Source organism: Ixodes scapularis, unplaced genomic scaffold (genome assembly GCF_016920785.2).
Source record: "Ixodes scapularis isolate PalLabHiFi unplaced genomic scaffold, ASM1692078v2 PGA_scaffold9__187_contigs__length_104089568, whole genome shotgun sequence".
Taxonomy (NCBI): Eukaryota; Metazoa; Arthropoda; class Arachnida; order Ixodida; family Ixodidae; genus Ixodes; species Ixodes scapularis.
In genome coordinates, this window is record NW_024609884.1 from 21,464,315 (window position 1) to 21,482,839 (window position 18,525).

The following is an 18,525-nucleotide window of genomic DNA, read 5'->3' on the forward strand; positions in this document are numbered from 1 at the left end:
AGTTGCGCAATAAAAATTGTAGGATTACGGTGACAGTTTACACCAGCTGCCCACATCATACTCTATTATATTGTTGTGGGAATCTTCTATGATCATTTAATGCAGCTTTAGGTGCTCTTAAACAAGGGAATGTTCGCATTAGCTCAATAAATTTACAGTTTATAGTATAAAGTTAAGTAGTTTTGGGTGGTGTTCTCTCAGAACTGGGAGAAATTGGGTTTCTAATTTGTTCCTTTTTGAGGTAGGGTTGCTATAATATGTGAGGAGTTCCTCTGAAGTTGTATATTGAAAACCATACTTTCCTTATTGCACAAGTAACAATATTATATATATATATATATATATATATATATATGTATATATATATATATATATATATATATATATATATATATATATATATATATATATATATATATATATATATATATATATATATATATAACTTGGTTTAGCGCACTGAAAAGAAATTTTTAATTTTTTTTTAACAGTTTGGTTGGGACACGCGTGTCAAAAAATTAATTTTACGCGAAAGAACATTTTTTTAGAGCAATATTGACGGCGCGAGACGCGATTTAGTCAGTAGTCACCTCCTGTCTGGCGCATTCACACTGGAAGCGGATCTGCGGTTGCGAACGCGGTTGTATAAAGGTCCAGTACAATTGCATGCGCACTGCATGTCATCGAATGCGCGTGCAATTGTACTGGATCTTTATACAACCGCGTTTGCAACGGCTTTGCGAACACGGATCTACTTCCAGTGTGAATACAGCCTTCCCCTTGTTTTCTCTCGGAATTTCAGTGCTGAGGAGAGGTGGGTTGGCTTTGCCTTCATGTTGAGGTGGAAAGACGGGACCATCTCAATGAGCGAATGACCATTCCGTGACGTCAAATCTCCGTCGTCAATATTCTAAAAAAAATTCGTCAAATTTATTTTTTGACACGCGTGTCCCAACCAGACTGTTAAAAAGAAAACATTTTCTTTTGAGGGGCCCTTTAAACCTTGGTGGATGTAACATGTGTGTGCTATGTAATTCCATTGAAATTCAAATCCTCTAAAATCTCCTTAGAATGTGTTTTAGGCAAAATCGTGTTTAACTAAAAAAAACATTGAATCTTTGCACAAATGTTAATGGAGGAATATTTTGTTTTGGTGCTGTCTTACTGCATCTCACTGTGAACTTGACACACTTAGGGATAAGGTAGCTTTGGCAGGTGCTTCTACTATACTATTTGGTCGCGAGTCAAAGGTTTGCAGAAGGCCCTTAACATAGATGAGCATGATTTGGCATCGTTTGTGGCATTTAGGGGGGCAATCTAAGTGATATGTCTATGCCACATATACCTCAGTTCGGCTTTGGAAGTTGGTGTTGGTGATTTTAGTGCGAACTAGTTTTTCATTGTTGCTCAAGGTACTTCAGAAGTGTGAAACAATTTTTGCAGTTGCTCAGGCATTTTTAAAGAGCCACTGAAAAGATAAAGATGTTTTTTTTTTTAAGTGGTTGGAAACATGCGTGTCAAAAAATAAATTTTATACGAAAAATAAACAACTTTTTAGAGCAATATTGACAGCGCAAGACGCAATTTAGTCAGTAGTCACTTCCTTTCCACTTCTGTTCTCTCGGCATTTCTGGCGCGTGGAGGAGAGGTGGATCGGCTTAGCCATCACGTTGTGATGGAGAGAGTGTATGACCATCTCTTTGAGGTGGAAAGAGTCTATGACCATATTGGGGCGACGTCATGGGCTTTGCGCGCAACTTTCTAAGTAAATCTCGCGCTGTCAATATTGCTAAAAAAAGAAATTGTGTAAAATTGTTGACTGTTTAAAAAGAATTTTTTTTTTTTTTTTTACTTTTTCTTTTTGTTTAGTGGACCTTTAAGGTGTTTCATACGTCGATATACTGTAAACGACTTATTTTTCTTGGGCTTCGTGGGGGTTCTAATATTTGCAACGGGGTGGGATCTCAATATAGGTTCCAATGAGTTTATAGTTTACCGGAATTGTTCGTGGGACCTATATTTTGCAAATTGTAGGCAATTAGCGAAATTTGCAAGAATTAGGCCTTTGCGAAAATTAAGTTGTTTACGGTATTAATTTCTAACTCATTCATTTGAAGCTAATTTTGTTGCAAACAAAGCAGAGTGTATGATGGAACTGATCTACAGCTCATTTTTACTAGATGATTGGCACATAACCTGGTGGGCAAGTACTACACTTCACTTTTTGTGGTTATTTTTCTCTGGCTAGCAGGCTAGATTGGATGACCCTGTGTGTGCTGAAAAGCAAGCCTACTTTGCACTTGCCTTCATTTTCTAAAGACCCAAAATTGTATTCAATTTTCAGGTGCTTCTGATTGTGATGACTGCATGGTGAGATCTAGCTAACCAAAGTGTTGCATCTGTCTTTGTTGCTGTTTTACTGTGTCATTTGTTGACTTCCTTTTTTTTTTCTGCACACGAATTGCACCGTTTACATTTCGTTGGAGGTAGTCACAGAATTTCAGAAAGCAAGTGTGGTTTATGTTGTATGTAACATCACATCTGCTGACTCCTCTTTCACAGCTCCTTGCCCTGCATGGGTTTGAAGCAGAACGACATCTGCTTCGTTGCCTTTTCTCCCACGTGGACTTCAGTGGTGATGGTAAAAGCAGCGGGAAGGACTTTCATCAGGTGATTCGAGGCATAATTTCACATTGCTAATTAACAAACTAGTATTTTTATTTTTATTATATTTTATTTTGACTCGCACAGTGAAGTGCTGATTGCAAAATAGTTTCTTGTGTTTATCCTTTTTGTTAACTTTTTTTGTAAAAGATGTACATTATTGTGTGCTTGCAAGCTGTCCAGATTAAAAGGCATACAAAGAAAAGTTGTCGCTTTTCTTTCGTTCGGTTTAATTTTGACGTGTCTGCTTTCGCAATGTTTCTGTGGTCTTGGACTCTGACTGAGCCAGAGGCACTTTGCAAGCCTCTCCATCTGATTTTGAGCTCTCATGCTTTAAATAAAATTCTGCAGTGTGTTAAAAAAGTCTGAAGAGCCAACACTCCGATTCCCACTACGGACTGAGCAGCCAACAATACATGAAGCGACCACCTCGCGTGTATCCCTGTGCTTGAAACGTTTTCTTTAGAAATAATAGATAGCCCCAGCAAGGCAAAAGGGTGCGAATACAATGTTTTTGGTTCCCGAAAGCCATATCAGATAGTGCGTGGGGTTTCGTGTTTAAGCGGGAATTTTTATATGTGTAATCGCCGACGTACACGCACACCAACGACCATCAAAGGGTTCACAAAGTCATGATGCACTTCCATGTTAATTTTCTTGTGTGCAATTAGAATGTTCCTGGCAATTAAATGTTTTTGTGTTGTTTTTTTTTCTAGACCCAGTATCTGATCCAAGAGTTTGCCTCTGTTCTGAGCAAGCCAAAATTTGTGTCCAGCATTTGCTTTGCCGTCGAAAACCCTCTTCATCATCAGAAGGTAATTAATTATATATTTCCGCTACTAATCATGTGCATTACATCTGGCATGTGCATACTTACTGCCATTTCTTATCTGGAAGACTGCTGGTCCAAGTTCAATTGCATCAACTGGAGACCAGAGTGTTGAACTCTGAATAATCTGCCTTGTATTTTTAGTCTTAAGGCCCGTTCACACTCTTGCAACCGAGTACGACCGAGAGAGACGAGACTTGTTAAAACCTCTTAAAATTTCTTGGGACAAGAGAACACTCTGGCGCCATCTATGCGGTGACCGTAGAACTGCATTTCACCAGAGCGAAGGTTTTGCGGTATTTCCGAGGTCAAATGTGCGTAATACCTATAAGAAAGGCTCGTTTATAACGTTGACAAAAGTTTTTCGAGCCAAGAAAGAAAGGATAATGTTTGAGAGAAATACAAAATATGCTCTACCGCCAAGTTTACACTGCTGCGCAATAGGTGGCGCCAGTGTATCCTCTCGTAAGAGGTTTCAGGGAACCCAGCTTTAAAGGGATACTTCAACGAAATTTGAAATATTCCTGTCGTGTTAAAAAATAGGTTGAATATGATCCACAATATCCGTAAATGACAATCGTATGTTTGTATTTTGAGCCTGGTGGCTGTATTTTTCGTTATAAACGGCCCACTCTGGCAAGCGCTCGGAGAAGGCCCAGCGGAGACCACGTGTAACCAACGCAATCGTGACATAGGTCGTCTCAGGACGAGCAAAGCTACGGCGAGGCTGACGTCGAGAGGATGGCCTAGTCGTTCCAGCCACCGAAGCGGCTGCTTTTGTACAAATTTTGAGTGACGGGTTAATCTTCTGTAATCTTGTAGGGGGACAATAGCGACTTCTGCGACACACAAAAGGCATTCTCGGGAAGAGGGGAGTTCCTCCTGCCCCTCTTCTCTCGTCGTGGCCGGAGGCAAGACAACCTCCGTCACTAGCTGTCAAGGGTCATAGACGGGCATTACAAGCGAGGCGTTAGCGACATCCACCAAGTGCTCTTTGCTAATCGTTTTAATTCGTTTTAAAATTGCTTTTCGTGACTTTTTTAACAAGATATTGGTATGTTCAATGTGATGCTGCTTTTTTGAACACATATAGACCAAAAAATGAGCGCCAAAATTTCGTTGTAGTATCCCTTTAAGAGGTCGCAATAGTGTGAATGGGCTTTTACCCACCACATGTGTGTCAGTTAGGGAGGTGTTGAGCAGTCTGCCTGTGCACTCGCATCCTGGGCAGTGCCTATTTGCTTTGTTCAGACTTTGTATGTAGAGTTCTGCTTTTTCTGGCGAGCCTGAAAAATGCTCACGGGCAGGAAGTTCTCTTTCGGAAACTCAAATTTGCATAGTTCTGCCTTGTCATATACGGAATGTGGCATTATTTGCATCATGCGATTCGAGACACTCTTTCTTTGGTTCTGTCTCTATTTTCATATGCTCGACAGATGTGTGTCAATAAGGAGAATGCAAGGTGACTATCTTGGTCGATCATTAACTATCTGGTTCTGAGAGCTGTTGTGTTGCAGACAGGGGTGCCTCTTGTTGATGCATTTAGTAATATTTTTGTGGCCTCGAAGAAAATTAATTTCCTTTGTGAAATTGGAACTCGGAGGCACATTCCTTCGAAGAAAGAGTGATGTGATCCCTAACCCGCAAATGAACTTGCACATAGAATTTTATTATTATTATTATTAGGAGATAAGGATAGTGTTATGAAATCAAACTTCTTCAAAATGGTGGATACTTGGGCTAGTTGGTGGTTGCTATACATAATTAAACAGCGCACAAGGAGAGGGACAGAAAAGGAAGACAGAACAGGCAAGCGCTGACTCGCAACTGACGATTTACTATGAAAAGGAGAAGGAAGAAAACTACACACATGAACATATATCGGAAAAGAGAAAGATGTGAAAAAGCTAATAAATTAAATAAAATTACACCTAAAATAATTATAGCTGAAAAGGAAAACAAAATAAAATGAAAATCAATCTCTCAAAGTCCTAGGCATGTCCTTTTCCTTTTCCTTTTCAGCTATAATTATTTTAGGTGTAATTTTATTTAATTTATTAGCTTTTTCACATCTTTCTCTTTTCCGATATATGTTCATGTGTGTAGTTTTCTTCCTTCTCCTTTTCATAGTAAATCGTCAGTTGCGAGTCAGCGCTTGCCTGTTCTGTCTTCCTTTTCTGTCCCTCTCCTTGTGCGCTGTTTAATTATGTCAAACTTCTTCAATGGCATGATGTTTTTTTCTTCCTACTCCCCAGTGAGGCACTAAGAAATAACCAAATTTATTTGCAAAGAAGCTGCAAAGCCAAACAAAAGTTCCGAGTTCATTTAAGTGAGAACTTGAGCAACCTACAGTTTTTCATATAAAATCAACTAAAAAAAAAAAAAAACTTTTTTTTTTTTTTTTTTTTTTTGAAAATGCACTTTACAAATGCCGAATCCAACTTTGTTTCTTTTTTTTTTATATAGGCTTGTGTATGTTTTAGAATGAAAGAATGATGAATACAATGAAACATTTTCAATGTTTCTTTGTATTCCATTTAAGGGTGACATGTTGAGGAGCTTTTTTTTAATATTTGGTTGAGCCAGAGCTTCTTTAACAAGAAAACATCACTTTTGCTTTGGCATAGTTAGGTTTGGTGCTGACTGCATCCATAGTGTTATAGTGTTTAAAGGCACCATGCTGCTCAACTTCTGTTCTTGCTTTTGCTCATTTTCTTTTCAGAGCCTGCGAGCAACTCCGTCACTCCTGCCTCAGATCAGTAGGGTCTTGAGGCTTAGCCGAGCGCACGAGGTTGTTCTGGGCACTTCTTTGTTACACTCGTCAAGTGGAGAACTGCGCCTTTGTGCCATCCAGTTTATTCGGCACAAGCTTCCGGACTTGATTCGCTCATACACCGACTCTGGTAGGTCTCAAATATCCAGACACTTGGGCAGCTCAGTAGTGGGTGGGTGGGTGGGTGGGTGGGTGGGTTGGTTGAGGGGGGGGGGGGGGGGGGGAGGAGGAGGTGGAGGGGAGGGAGGGAGGGAGGGAGGGAGGGAGGAGGAGGAGGATAGTTGGGATATTTCAACATTTACTTACATGTGCTTGGTAATAATTTTTTAGCTTGACTGTTGCTAAGATCTGGAGCCATGACCAGCAAGTAACAGAGCATCACCAGTATGTTAAAACACCTGAGACTAGGTGTGAAAAAACCTTGAAACAACCAAAAGTAGAAGAGAGGGGAAAGAAGTCAGTCAGACAACGGTCTCAAATTCTGCTAATAAGTTTATGCGGTAAACCTCTTATATACACCTTTGAAACCAAGGTTGTCACTAGCCAACAAAACAAACTAAAACAAAAAATCCTTTTCTCTTTCCTATCTTTTCTACAAACTTTGCAGCCACCTGTGTACACACTTCTGGCACACCATGACCTTGTGCGGTCATTCCATGTTCAAACAAGGCTCCCACTTCTTAGAACACCCAGCCTGGAACGACCTTGCTCGCCAAGCCTACCGAACTGATTTGTTATCTTCACACTGACACCTAACTTCCCCCAAAATTCTTGCACTGCTACACTCGACCAAGGTGAAGACCTTGGCTTCAAAAGGTGTTTTCAAGGTTTTTTCGCACCCAGTCTTGGGTGTTATAATGGTAAACTTACACCAGCTTGCCTGCACCCTCACTGTGTTAACACAGCATATTTGCATTTGCTGAGGTTGTTAATGGAACGGCAGGTCTGCACATCGTTGCTACCTTTGTGGTGGTGAATTTACAGTGTTGTTTCCCTTTGGTGTTCAGACACCTCATCGGGACAAGAAGGGGGCCTTCAGGACTGCACTCCAGAGGCTCTCCATCTCTTGTTGGTCGAACTGCTGAACAAAACCCCCGAGCACTACGGCATTAGCACGGAGCTGAAGGAAGCCTTCTTTGAGAATCTGAGGAAAGGTAGGGAAAGCTAGGAACCTTGTGGGGGAAAAAATTGACCGGATTTGAACGATAGTGGCTCTTGTTTGTAAGCATGCATTCTGTGGAGAAAGTGTACCTCACAGGACTGCCTCTTTGCAGACTTTCCCCAGGACCGGGTGCCAGTTGTACTAGCCCCACTTCTCTACAGCGAGGCTTCTGATGTGCTGATGGAGAAAGGGATGACCGAGCCATCCTCAAACATGTCCAAACCCGTGGGTGCACGCTTCTTTCGTTTCGACTGATTCTACATGCCACACATTTTCTCACGCTTCCTCTCTGGTATCCTTATCGCAGATGGAGCCCTCGCATGTTGAACTAATCAAAGAGGTGGGCTACGGCTTCACTGCAAGGTTTGTACGCTCAGTTTTTTGGTGGCTAGTTTGTCGGTTCAAGTTGCAAGAACTTTTGGCGAGTGGTGGTTGTAACCGTGTTCTGCCAAGGTTTAAAAAAAGAAAAAGAGAGAGAAATGCTTATTTTGCACTTATTCCTCACTAGCCTAAACCTGTGGTCAGTAAATGCCATTAAAACGTTTGGTTCTTGGTCCTTCTTGATGCTGACTGATAGCACCGTATTTGCAGCGTGGAGGAATGTCGCCAGGGGCTGATGGCTATGGGCCTTCGAGACCCCGGTCCGTGCATGGTGGCTCGGGTGCTGTGCATGATGGCCAACACTCACACGGGCCTCACGGAACCCCTCCAAGGTCTGGGATCCTCTGCGACGGGCTCGTCCAGTTGGGGCCCGGACAAGGACTCTGGCCACGCCTCGTGGAACATTGACATCTTCGTCCAGGCTCTCTACGACCTGGTGAGTGGCGGTACCGTTTCCAACCCCTTTTCCGCCGTCGTGCATCTAGTGCCACAGCTACCTGTTTTGAAACTGGCAGGTCCCGAGCTTGAACTGGAAGGATGTGGTGGGAGAACTGGACTTCCCAGGGTTCTTTGTGAAGGATCGGCAGGGCCTCAAGCTGCTGTGGCATGGCCTCTGTCGGGGCCTTGGTAACGAGCCGTTCCCCACGGACCGCCTGTACCGCGCTTGGCGCAACCCCGACTCACAGGTGGGGCCTTTTCTGCTCCTGAACTGTAGGACCCCAGAGGTGGCTGCGACACTGATTGGTATTGTTTCTTCTAGTTCTCCTTGTTCCATCACATCATAAAGAACTCGGACATAGTGTGCCTGACCGACTACAAGTACAGGCCCGTGTCCATGGAGATACTCAAAGCCCTCCCCGAAGACGACAACCGGGACGTTTCCAACTGGTGGGTCCTTTGAGGAAGCCTCCAGGCTTTCTTCGATAACCAATATTGTTAGGCGGTGCTCGGTCTGCTCGTCGGCAGCCATCTTCTTTGCGGTATCGAGAATTACATATGCTGTGTGTAGGAATAAGAGCAGCTTTCTTTGGTTATGTATTGGTGCTTTGACGTGCCAGATAGAAAATCCTCTTAAACCTTCTGCCCTTTGGTTGTCAAGTTTTAATTCCGAAAGTCTACTAAAAAAAATATCCGCAGTTTAGGTCACAGTTGTTCGCGGAGGCATGTTTGGGGATTTTTACAAAGATTGGATCGACGAATAATAAATAGCAGTTGGAATGTCGTTTTACCGACTTGCATATATATATCAATAAAAAAATATAGAAGCTCTCTTTTGAGTACTTTGAGATTGAGAATGGTTCAAAAATGCCACACACGACAATCGTCAAAACCCACCATCGGCATTTGCTCTTTTTTAGCATATTCAGAGGCTTAAAACTCGTAACCAGTGCAAATACCTTTAACGGAATGCATTCTGGGTGAAAGAAGGGTGTAAAAAAAATGTGATGCAGTTTTTGTACATAATAAAGGCACAAACTTTGCTTAATCTGGAAGGCAATGAAATGTTCTACACGTGGTATTATTTTAAAAACAATACTAAACCACGGCCGGACTGGAAGCGCGCGCTCTCTTTCTCTTCTTACGGCCTTTGCAATTGGGGCAATCTCCACCTCCCGCCGCAAGTCGCGGCGGGCGCTGTCACCTCACCCCTGGGCTACCCTTTGCCATTTGCATAGAGTGTGGCTTACAGTGTATCTCAGCGCTCTCGCAACTTGCGGCCGAGATCTTTATAGCCTTTGACACCTCATCCTTACGTTTAGACCCTCAGCCACTATCTAATGCGCTTCTGATGAGCCCAAAACGGTGAATATTTGACGCACATCTCAGAGAGATTCGGGAGTAAAAAGTTGTAAGTAGAGACAGCGAATGCGATTGCGGAAAAACTATACTCGTCTTTACCTCCAGGACTTCTGTTGCAACTTAAGAACAGGAGGAGACGGACCCCTTCTACGTGGAGGAACTTCAATGATAAATATTTCGTACAGTCTCGTGAAATGTAATAAGGTTCAGTCTATCTATTGCCGTGGTCTGCATCATCATTTCATAGGCCGCCCATGAAGTCGGTCAGCTGCTCTAGACAAGGGTGTAGTGGTCTATACAATTTTCGCACAGTACATATTACAGTCTAAAGTGCTTCTTCGAGGGCTTGTGCACATATCCAGCTGATTTTTCGTTTCTGTCCGTGATTGTCTTTGCATGGTCAATCAGAAGTATTCTGAGGAATTTGATGCAAATTAAACCAGCCAAGGACTTTGAGTGACTGTTGTCCATGCCCTCTGGGCAACTTAGGATTGGCGCGTCTTCAAGATAGGGTGCAATGAGTATTTGCAGAACTTCGTGCACAATTGTACGCGGAAGGTGCCTTAAAAAAAAAAAAGCCACAATGTTGTCCAGAAGTGCGAGGAACCTAGGATTTGGATAATGAAGTCCGCTTTTATCCTGGCCTTGCAATACGACGGACAGAGGATCACCTCTGTCACTCGTAGTCAACAGCATAACACAGGCGACGCACCTAAACTCACTAATGAGTTTCACCAGATAGCCACCGACGTACACGAGACCAGAGTATGTCACGAATGAAGCTGAAGTGCAAGGCTCTTTCAGTTTTTCCAGGTCAGTACAGAGGTTCCGTCCATGTCACAAGGGAACGCAGTTTGAAGACGATACTGCCTGTCGGTATAGAGTGACTTAAATCGGAGCGAGGTTCAATAAACCGTTGCCAAAACAACAACCTACGAAGCTCGAACACTAGCGCAAAGCAGCTCGAAGGGACTCTCCAAGTGGGGTGAGGTGGTTGCGCCTCTGGCGGCAAGCAAGTGAACCATATACGGAGAAAAAATGCCACTGACTCCCGGGCGATTGCAAAGGCCGTAAGAAGAGAAAGAGAGCACGTGCTTCCAGTCCGGCCGTGACTAAACATAGATAACTAAAAAAAAAAATCCGAAATTTAGGTTACAGTTGTTTGCGGAGGCATGTTTGGGTATCTTTACAAAGATTGGAGCGACGAATAATAAATTGTAGTTATAATGTTGTTTTACCTACTTGATATATATCACACTAAAAAGATATAGACGCTCTCTTTTGAATACTTTGAGATTGAGAGTGATTAAAAAATGCTACACACGACAATCGTCAAAACCTCGTCGTTCTTTCCCGCTTCGAGATTTTTTTTCTCAGAAACTAAACATGTCGGAACATTAAAACAAAAAAGGATTGTTCTTCTTAAAACATGCTCCACAAAATATAAAAATTTGAGGCAAAATAAAAAATATGACTGCACCTCGTTGCGTTAATCCAAATGAAACCGGCCATATATATATATATATGTATATATATAGAGATATAGATACATACTTACTAGACGCTGTCGTTTTCTTTTTGTTTTCCAGGAAGTCCTTAGACCTCATTGAGACGCTCCTGAACCTGACCGAAAAAGTCCACAGTTCGGTGCATGTTCATGACCTGTTCAAGTACCCTGTCCAGCACTGCCCCGACTTGTTGATGCTGGGCTTACTGCAGGCCTCGGTTAGTAGGCTGCCGTTCCGAGAGATGATCCACCCTCGAAAGATTGGCCCACTTCAGTGTTAGGCATGTTTTTGGGTCATGCAGAATGCCAAATGATAGCTCACTTCTAGCAGTAACACTGGCCAGCTGACCTCCGCATTAATGGGGCAGGATTTTTCACCAGTCGTACTGGTACGTTTGTCGCATTCATTGAGGCTTTTGATGGTGCTGTTGGGAACTACTTGAAGGACACGTTTGGCTGAGCATCAGTTTAATGGTAGACCTATCCGCGCAGTCCAAAAAATCGAGCAGCGGATTTAAAATGGCGTCTGATATTTCACTTGCTGTTATCAATTAAATTTATAAGGGAAATGACATTCGGTCGACGACTCTTTCTTATACCGATAGATAGGAACCTGCCGCGAGTTGTGTGAATAGACCATGAAGAAGCAGGCTTTCACGTTCCTTATGGGACTTTGCATCCCCGGCTTGGCGAATATGTTTGTTGCTTTTTGTTGTACTCTAAAAATTGTCCCACCCCTTATTTTCACCCAATTTATTCTCAGTTTAAGTGGGCCTTCCCGAATTATTATAGTACTATTGACCTCCTGCATATTTTGAATATGCTGGGGATGCTAAATATGCACCGTTTCGGCGTTCATCGCCCCTGCAGAAAGTGCAGTTACTGGGGCTGTCATGGAAGTGAGCTCTTGCATGTACTTTGAACTCGATCCACAATCCAGTAGATAAAGATACTAGCTCCCAGGAAGTGATTATTGGAATGGTCCATAGTGGTGTAGAGGAAGTTATACTTGGTTCAAATGCCTCATTTGATGTCTGCTGTGGATGATGGGACTATTGAGTGCCATGGTTCATTCAGCATAATCTGTGGCATTTATGAGACTAGGGTGTAGTTTACATTTTTTATATGCCTGCATATTGCCATCCACATATATATTCATTCAGTTTAGTTTTGCACATGCATAATGTCAAATGGCGCCTTCATACTGAAATTTTGCCTTTTTCAGGGACCCATGCAGGCATTTCGTCACGAGCTCTTGACCAACCTTGTGTTTTTGTTCTTGAGCAACCACCCCAACTCTGCCATTGTACTGCAAGCTGCCTGGAATGTTCAGGTACAATGGAGGGCCACCTTGTTCTCTCCCTTCAAAACACCAAGTTGGCTGGCCACTGTGTAATGAGGAAAATGTCAGTGTTTAGTAAGAACTAGGAACAGTAGAATCTCGATGATACGAATCTCGCGGGATCGCGGAAAGTATTTGTATAATCCGAAATTTGTATGAACAAAAAACAAGTCACATAAGTACATGAAAGCAAAGGGGGGCTACTTGCCATTTATTGGTCACATTTCCGGCCAAAGAAGTCAGTAATGTTCTTCTGAGTCTTCTTTTTTTTTTTTTCATTATCATCCAGGAGACAGTTTTGGAACCTGTAAAAACGTTCCGAAACTCCTTCGCCAAATCCTTGCATTTTCTTTTATGGTCCTTGTCCACTTTCCTCAGAGCTTCCGGCTTCTCTTTGAAGAACAGAAATTTTCTCTTGCGAGACATGTTAAATCAAGTCGGAACTCTCGCTGGACAGAAGAGGCAGGATCGGAATATCCTGCCGAAAGTTTGTTGATGAAAATCGCACGGAGTTCAACAGACGTGCACGTGCCCGTGCAAACAAGGGATGCTTGCTCGTTGGCGTTCACGTCATCAACGCCGATTCCGAATGTCGTTCTTCATGTTCACTCGAGTGACCGAGAGTTGCTAAAGCCCATTTATTACGTGACAATAAAAATAAAGCAACAACCCTGGAGTAGGTGAATGCGAGTTACTCCAGCAATCCGAATTCGAATCACGTGACAACACAGATAGTGCAGCAACGGTGGACGTGGGTATGTTTTCGAGTTTTGGAACGCAGCCGCGGTTATTATGATTACGGCGCGTATGTAGAAAGAACGGCAAGAAACAAAACGGAAAAATGGCGGCTACGGTTGTCGGAGCCGAGCGGTGCCTCCCTAAAAGAGGAGTAAACATTGTCGATCATTGTTCCTATGATCCACCGCGGCCCAATAAAGCATTTGAACTACCCCGAAACGTTTAAGGGACTTCGGCCGGGGGTTTTGAAAGTTCATATCATCCCGAAATTCGCATGAACCGTGATTGTATCATCGAGATTCTACTGAAATACCTGTAGAAAATGTTTACTTCATCTTGCTACAATATGGGAGCGTTGAAAGCATGCCAACTCTACTCCTTATCTCAATGTTTAGCTTGTCCTTTTGCTGCAAATTTTATCAAAAGAGGCTATAAGAGATGTTTCTGTGTTGCCCCGTTGTGTAACTAATTGAAGAAACTCGTTTGCTCGCAGAACCATGTGACCGTGGTGCGATCATTGATCATGCATGCTATGGCGGACTGGTATGTGCGTGGCGGAGAGTGCGAGCAAGGACGCCTCTCTCGGATCCTGGATGTGGCCCAGGACCTGAAGGCTCTGTCGATGCTGCTCAGCGGCAACTCGTTTCCCCTGGTCATTGACTTGGCCTGCCTGGCCTCTCGCCGGGAGTACCTCAAGCTCGACAAGTGGCTCACCGACAAGATTTATGAGCACAAGGTATTCCTCCCTGCGTCTTGCGGTCGACCGAGCACCACGTGGCTCACGGGAGTTTCCAGGCTTCATCCGCTGCACTGGAGCGTTTTGGGGGTGTTCCTGCAACTAATTCTGCGAGTTTTGGTGTTCATGGCGGTTTATTTTCATATTGAATTAACTGTGACTCACCGTGGAGGGGAAGGGGAAGAGAGTATTGTCAGGAGATTTGAAATTGGAGTTCAGACAGCGATGTAGTGCTTAAATGCTGTCTGTATGCTCTGCTTGTGTGACCTCTGATTGGTGCATTTATGCATTGCCACTACAACTTCAACCCAACGAATTTGAGAGGCTTAACTCGTGGGCTTAGATTTTCATCCTCATTTTCCCCAATCATTGTCTTCCCATCTTTCGATTGGGTTGCCGTATTGTAAGTAGTATTTTGCCTGCCAATCAAGTCCCGATTGCACCTCTTTCTGCAGGAGCCTTTCATTCAGCATTGTGTCAACTTCCTGAAGCGTCGCTGTCCCCAGATCTTGGGTGGCATTGTGAAGGAAGAAAACCTCCCAAAGAGTGCCCAGCTGCCGCCCGAGACTCTGGCCACTATGCTCTCTTGTCTCCAGCAGTATGCTGCGTGAGTGTCTCTTTTTCAGAACCGTTTTTGTTCCAGCTTCTGATGGGTACTTTTCGGAGGGGAATGTTTCACCACCGCTTCGTTTGGCAGGAATGTGAGCCAGGATCTGTCGGAGACAATTCTGACCATGGTGGGGAACTGCAGCATCCTGTTGAACAAGCCGCGACAACCACCGCCGGGCGTCGTCAAGACCCCCCGTGGCCTGGAGCCGGCATTCTCGTCTGCCAGCCTCAATCCACCTCAGGCTGCTGTGAGTGTTGCCCTCAGACTGCAGTTGTAGAGTTCTTTTGACAGACCACTGTTACTGTGTCTTCCTCACAGCAGCAGCAACAGCAGCAGATGGAGGTGTTGAACTCGCTGGGAAGTTCGATGGCGGGCCTGTCGCTGGGCAGTTCGGGTCCGACGGGACCCCTAGTGGGGCCTCCCGCCCCACTGGCGTCTGGGCCAGGAGGTGGCCCTCCACTGTTTGCGGGGGCCTTTGCCACTCCCGGCTCTCCTGCCAAGCTGTTTGCAGGACCCCCCGGCGCCGTAGGGGCTAGCACCACAGGGCCGCCGGCCCAGGGGGCCAACTTCTCGAGTGTGGTGCCCACCCTCGGCACTCAGCTCCAGGGGCAGTTTGGCTCTCAGCTGGGTAAGTGGGCTTTGAAAGGAACGCCTGCACCTACAAGAGCGAGCGGGTGTTCTGAAAATTGCCTCAAATAACTATTTGGCGCTGTCACTTGAGCTGTCAACCACCAAGCTGAGTTACTCCGGCCGTTTTTTGAGCTATCCACACAAATTTCATTTTCGGACTACCCGGACTTGCTCTTCACGGTATGCTATTTGTTTTCTCAAAATTTAAAATAGCAATTGAGAAAACCGTAAATGTAGATGATGCCGAAACCAGCATTCAAATTCCCGTGCGCGCTCTAGTGGTGCGAAGTCGGGAGTGGTACAGACACTTAGGTCTTGTAGGTAGTTTTAAACAGAGCATTTTGAGTGTTTTTTTGCATGCTTCTGAGTGAATCAGCTACCAAGCATTCTTTTCCCATCTTCACACGTCTTGTAATCAGTTGGGAACATGGTTTACTGCCCACTTTGTACCGTTCCTGTCATCACACTTCAATGTTGCTAGTAGGGTTTGAAAAATCCGGTGAAAACGAAATTTGAAAAGTCAATTTCGCGAAATGTTTTTCTTTTCCCGCAATACTTGGGCAACTGGTACAGCCGAGTCTATCGGTGTGTTCAGCCAATAATGAGGCAAATCGGCGACCATGAAGAAATTGCCGGAGTACCCCCCTTTAGGGGGGACATGGCCTGGGAAAGTCAACTTTTGAACCATTGCCTCAAATTGATTCAAACTTTCAGGGCGAATTGAATCCCATCAGGATTGTTGACTTCTAAAGTTTGTCTTGTAGGCCAATTCTACAACATACTATGCTTAACAAGCTTCAGAAAAAAGTTACTTTATTAGAATTTATATTTAAAAATAACAATTGCAATTCACAATATGTTTGGTTTAATGTGAAGTAGAATATTTATAGTGCAAGTAAAGGTAAAAATTAGTTGTATAAAATGCAATTCTAGAGAAAAACAATAACACCCAAAAAGAGCGGAAGATTTGAACAAACTTCTGTGTTTAAAAATATTCACTCGTTCCTCGGGAAAAAATAACTCGTTCCTCAGGAAATTTCAGTCCAGGACACCACTGAATGAAATCTTTACACTTTCGAAATGTCAAATGATACATTTCCTTATGCCACATTTTCTGCCAAAAAGTGAAACTGAGAAAAATGCATTTCAAGTTTCAACTTTAGGTTTCTTTGTTTTCTTTGAGTCCGATGTAGGCAAAATTCACCTCGAGCATTGTTAGCACCTTCCTCTTTGAGACTTTGTTGTTCCCAAGGTAACTTTTGTAGCAGGCATTCCAAGACAGATAAACTGGCAAGAACTAAGCGGCAAATCATACTAAGGAAGAACAGCAACGCAGGAATATGATCTGAAGTGGAAGATACTGTGAAAGGGTGTTACTGAAGATGGCACAATATCACGCCACCATAAGGACCAATCGTGAACTTGGTTTTGGGTCTCAACCAATAAGATTGCTTGAACCAAATTTTTTTTTAATTTGTTCCATTTATATATACTATAGTGTTCTCCTGGCCATTGATACTTTTAAACTTGGAAAGCTTCTGCGGGCTCAATCTAGAGTAAATGGCGCTGCTAATGAGGGTGAGATGTTCTGGCTATGCGAGCATGAAGCAGCGCTAAATAAAAAGCACAAAAAGACTTGCTCCCTGCTGATTTGGAGGGCTGCCGACATGTTGAAAATAATTTATTGCGAGATAAATCCTGCATGTTTATAAATGAAAGTTTTTGAAACCATTCTTTGGGGGAAGTTAACCATTAAAAAAAAGTGTGTTCCTTTGTTGCAAAGTATGCATATCACTTGTGGCTCACTTGTAACTTTGGTTCCCAGATGTGTCAAACATTCTGCCAGAAATGAACCAACCTGTGTCCAAGGAGATTGAAGACGAAGCAAATGGCTATTTCCAACGAATTTACAACCATCCACCTCACCCAACATTGTCTATTGCGGAAGTACTGGATATGCTCAAGCGCTTCCAGGAATCCCCGAACAAGTCTGAAAGGGTGGCTAAAACCTATATGTTTCTTGAGATTTTCCTTGTATTGGCTTTTCCACTTACGAATGTCTTCAGGTGTTGATACATTGTTTCTACTGCTCTCTTGCACTTATTTCTAGGATGTTTTCAACTGCATGATCAAGAACCTCTTTGAAGAGTACCGGTTCTTTCCACAATATCCGGAGAAAGAATTGATCATAACAGCCCAACTCTTCGGCGGAATTATTGAACAGAGCCTTGTAACGTGAGTTGCACTTTTTTCGTGGGGTTAACTGCCATTTCAAAGCCGTCATTGTGTGACCCCCCATTTCTAATTCTGCCTTCTTCACTGTTCAGGTACATGGCCCTTGGTTTGGCTTTACGATATGTGCTTGACGCATTGCGGAAGCCATACGGCACCAAGATGTACTACTTCGGCATTACTGCTTTGGACAGGTTCAAAAGCCGGTACATATTGATTTTTCTAGTTCCTTGGGAATTTGTTTTGACCAACGTATCATAGACTGTCATTCAATGAAACTTTACGGAGCCACAAATTTTGTTTGAATTATCAGAAATTCATATAAATATGATGCAAGATAAAATTATTATTTGCCATATGAATGGCTTCACATACAAAGCAGATATTTGATGATTTCCTCTACATAGGCCTACTGATCAAAAGCAGGAATACCACTCGTGAAACATTTGTGAAATGTATGACACAAGTTTATTTCTCTCTCAAAAATGTTGTATATTATGGACAACTCAAAGCAAAATTAAGTTTGTTTGTCAGTCCAAAAAGTTGTCTAATGTGGACTTGAAGCCGGAGGCACATGAGTAATGGAAAGGGGTGCTGCGTGGCAGTTTTCATCACAAAACTTGCGCGGATGTCGTGACGTGAACCAACGCTATGCCGCCACGTCACAGAGTCCGCGCAAGTTGCTATGGAAATTTCCGCATTGTGCCCGTTTTCATAGCTCTTGTGTGCGCTGCTTGAGCCCCGTTGAGTGCGTTTCTCACCGAGCACTGGTGCACTGTGGGTGTTGCAATGCACCGGTGCTCGCTCTGTGGGTGTTGCCTCTCTGCAATGCACCGGTGCTCGGAAAAAAAGCGCACTCAATGGGACCACGAGAACAAGAAGTAGGAATTACACATATTTTCCGGACTGTAGTCCGCAAGCAGTGTATAGTCCGCAAAGGCAACTTTGGGGTCAAAAATAAAAGTTTTTGCTTAGATAGTCAGATCCCGGTGCATAGTCCGCACCTGGTGCTTAGTCGACACGAAAATCTTCTCATTGATGGCACACCTTGAGGGATATCTGCTTTCTTAGCTCAGAAGCAAGCTTGTATTATATATAAATCATCATTAACACTCTTTCAT

The 18,525-nt window shown here is 43.4% G+C and overlaps 1 protein-coding gene across 3 annotated transcripts in view; it reads left to right on the forward strand.

Moving 5' to 3' along the window:
• The window catches only part of LOC8039109 (CCR4-NOT transcription complex subunit 1), a 45,781-nt gene that overhangs the window by 2,328 nt on the left and 24,928 nt on the right, over positions 1-18,525 (forward strand). For 2 of the 3 annotated variants that reach the window (XM_029969110.3, XM_029969112.4), the window contains exons 2-19: positions 2,563-2,670; positions 3,381-3,479; positions 6,216-6,396; positions 7,274-7,420; positions 7,541-7,653; positions 7,736-7,791; positions 8,020-8,245; positions 8,325-8,495; positions 8,570-8,697; positions 11,199-11,334; positions 12,342-12,449; positions 13,690-13,932; positions 14,388-14,539; positions 14,630-14,789; positions 14,861-15,170; positions 16,998-17,170; positions 17,283-17,407; positions 17,500-17,610. In XM_029969110.3, coding sequence (XP_029824970.1) covers positions 2,563-2,670; positions 3,381-3,479; positions 6,216-6,396; positions 7,274-7,420; positions 7,541-7,653; positions 7,736-7,791; positions 8,020-8,245; positions 8,325-8,495; positions 8,570-8,697; positions 11,199-11,334; positions 12,342-12,449; positions 13,690-13,932; positions 14,388-14,539; positions 14,630-14,789; positions 14,861-15,170; positions 16,998-17,170; positions 17,283-17,407; positions 17,500-17,610 — 2,747 coding nt within the window. The remainder of the gene's footprint in view (positions 1-2,562; positions 2,671-3,380; positions 3,480-6,215; positions 6,397-7,273; positions 7,421-7,540; positions 7,654-7,735; positions 7,792-8,019; positions 8,246-8,324; positions 8,496-8,569; positions 8,698-11,198; positions 11,335-12,341; positions 12,450-13,689; positions 13,933-14,387; positions 14,540-14,629; positions 14,790-14,860; positions 15,171-16,997; positions 17,171-17,282; positions 17,408-17,499; positions 17,611-18,525) is intronic. The other variant, XM_029969111.4, reaches the window with a different exon arrangement.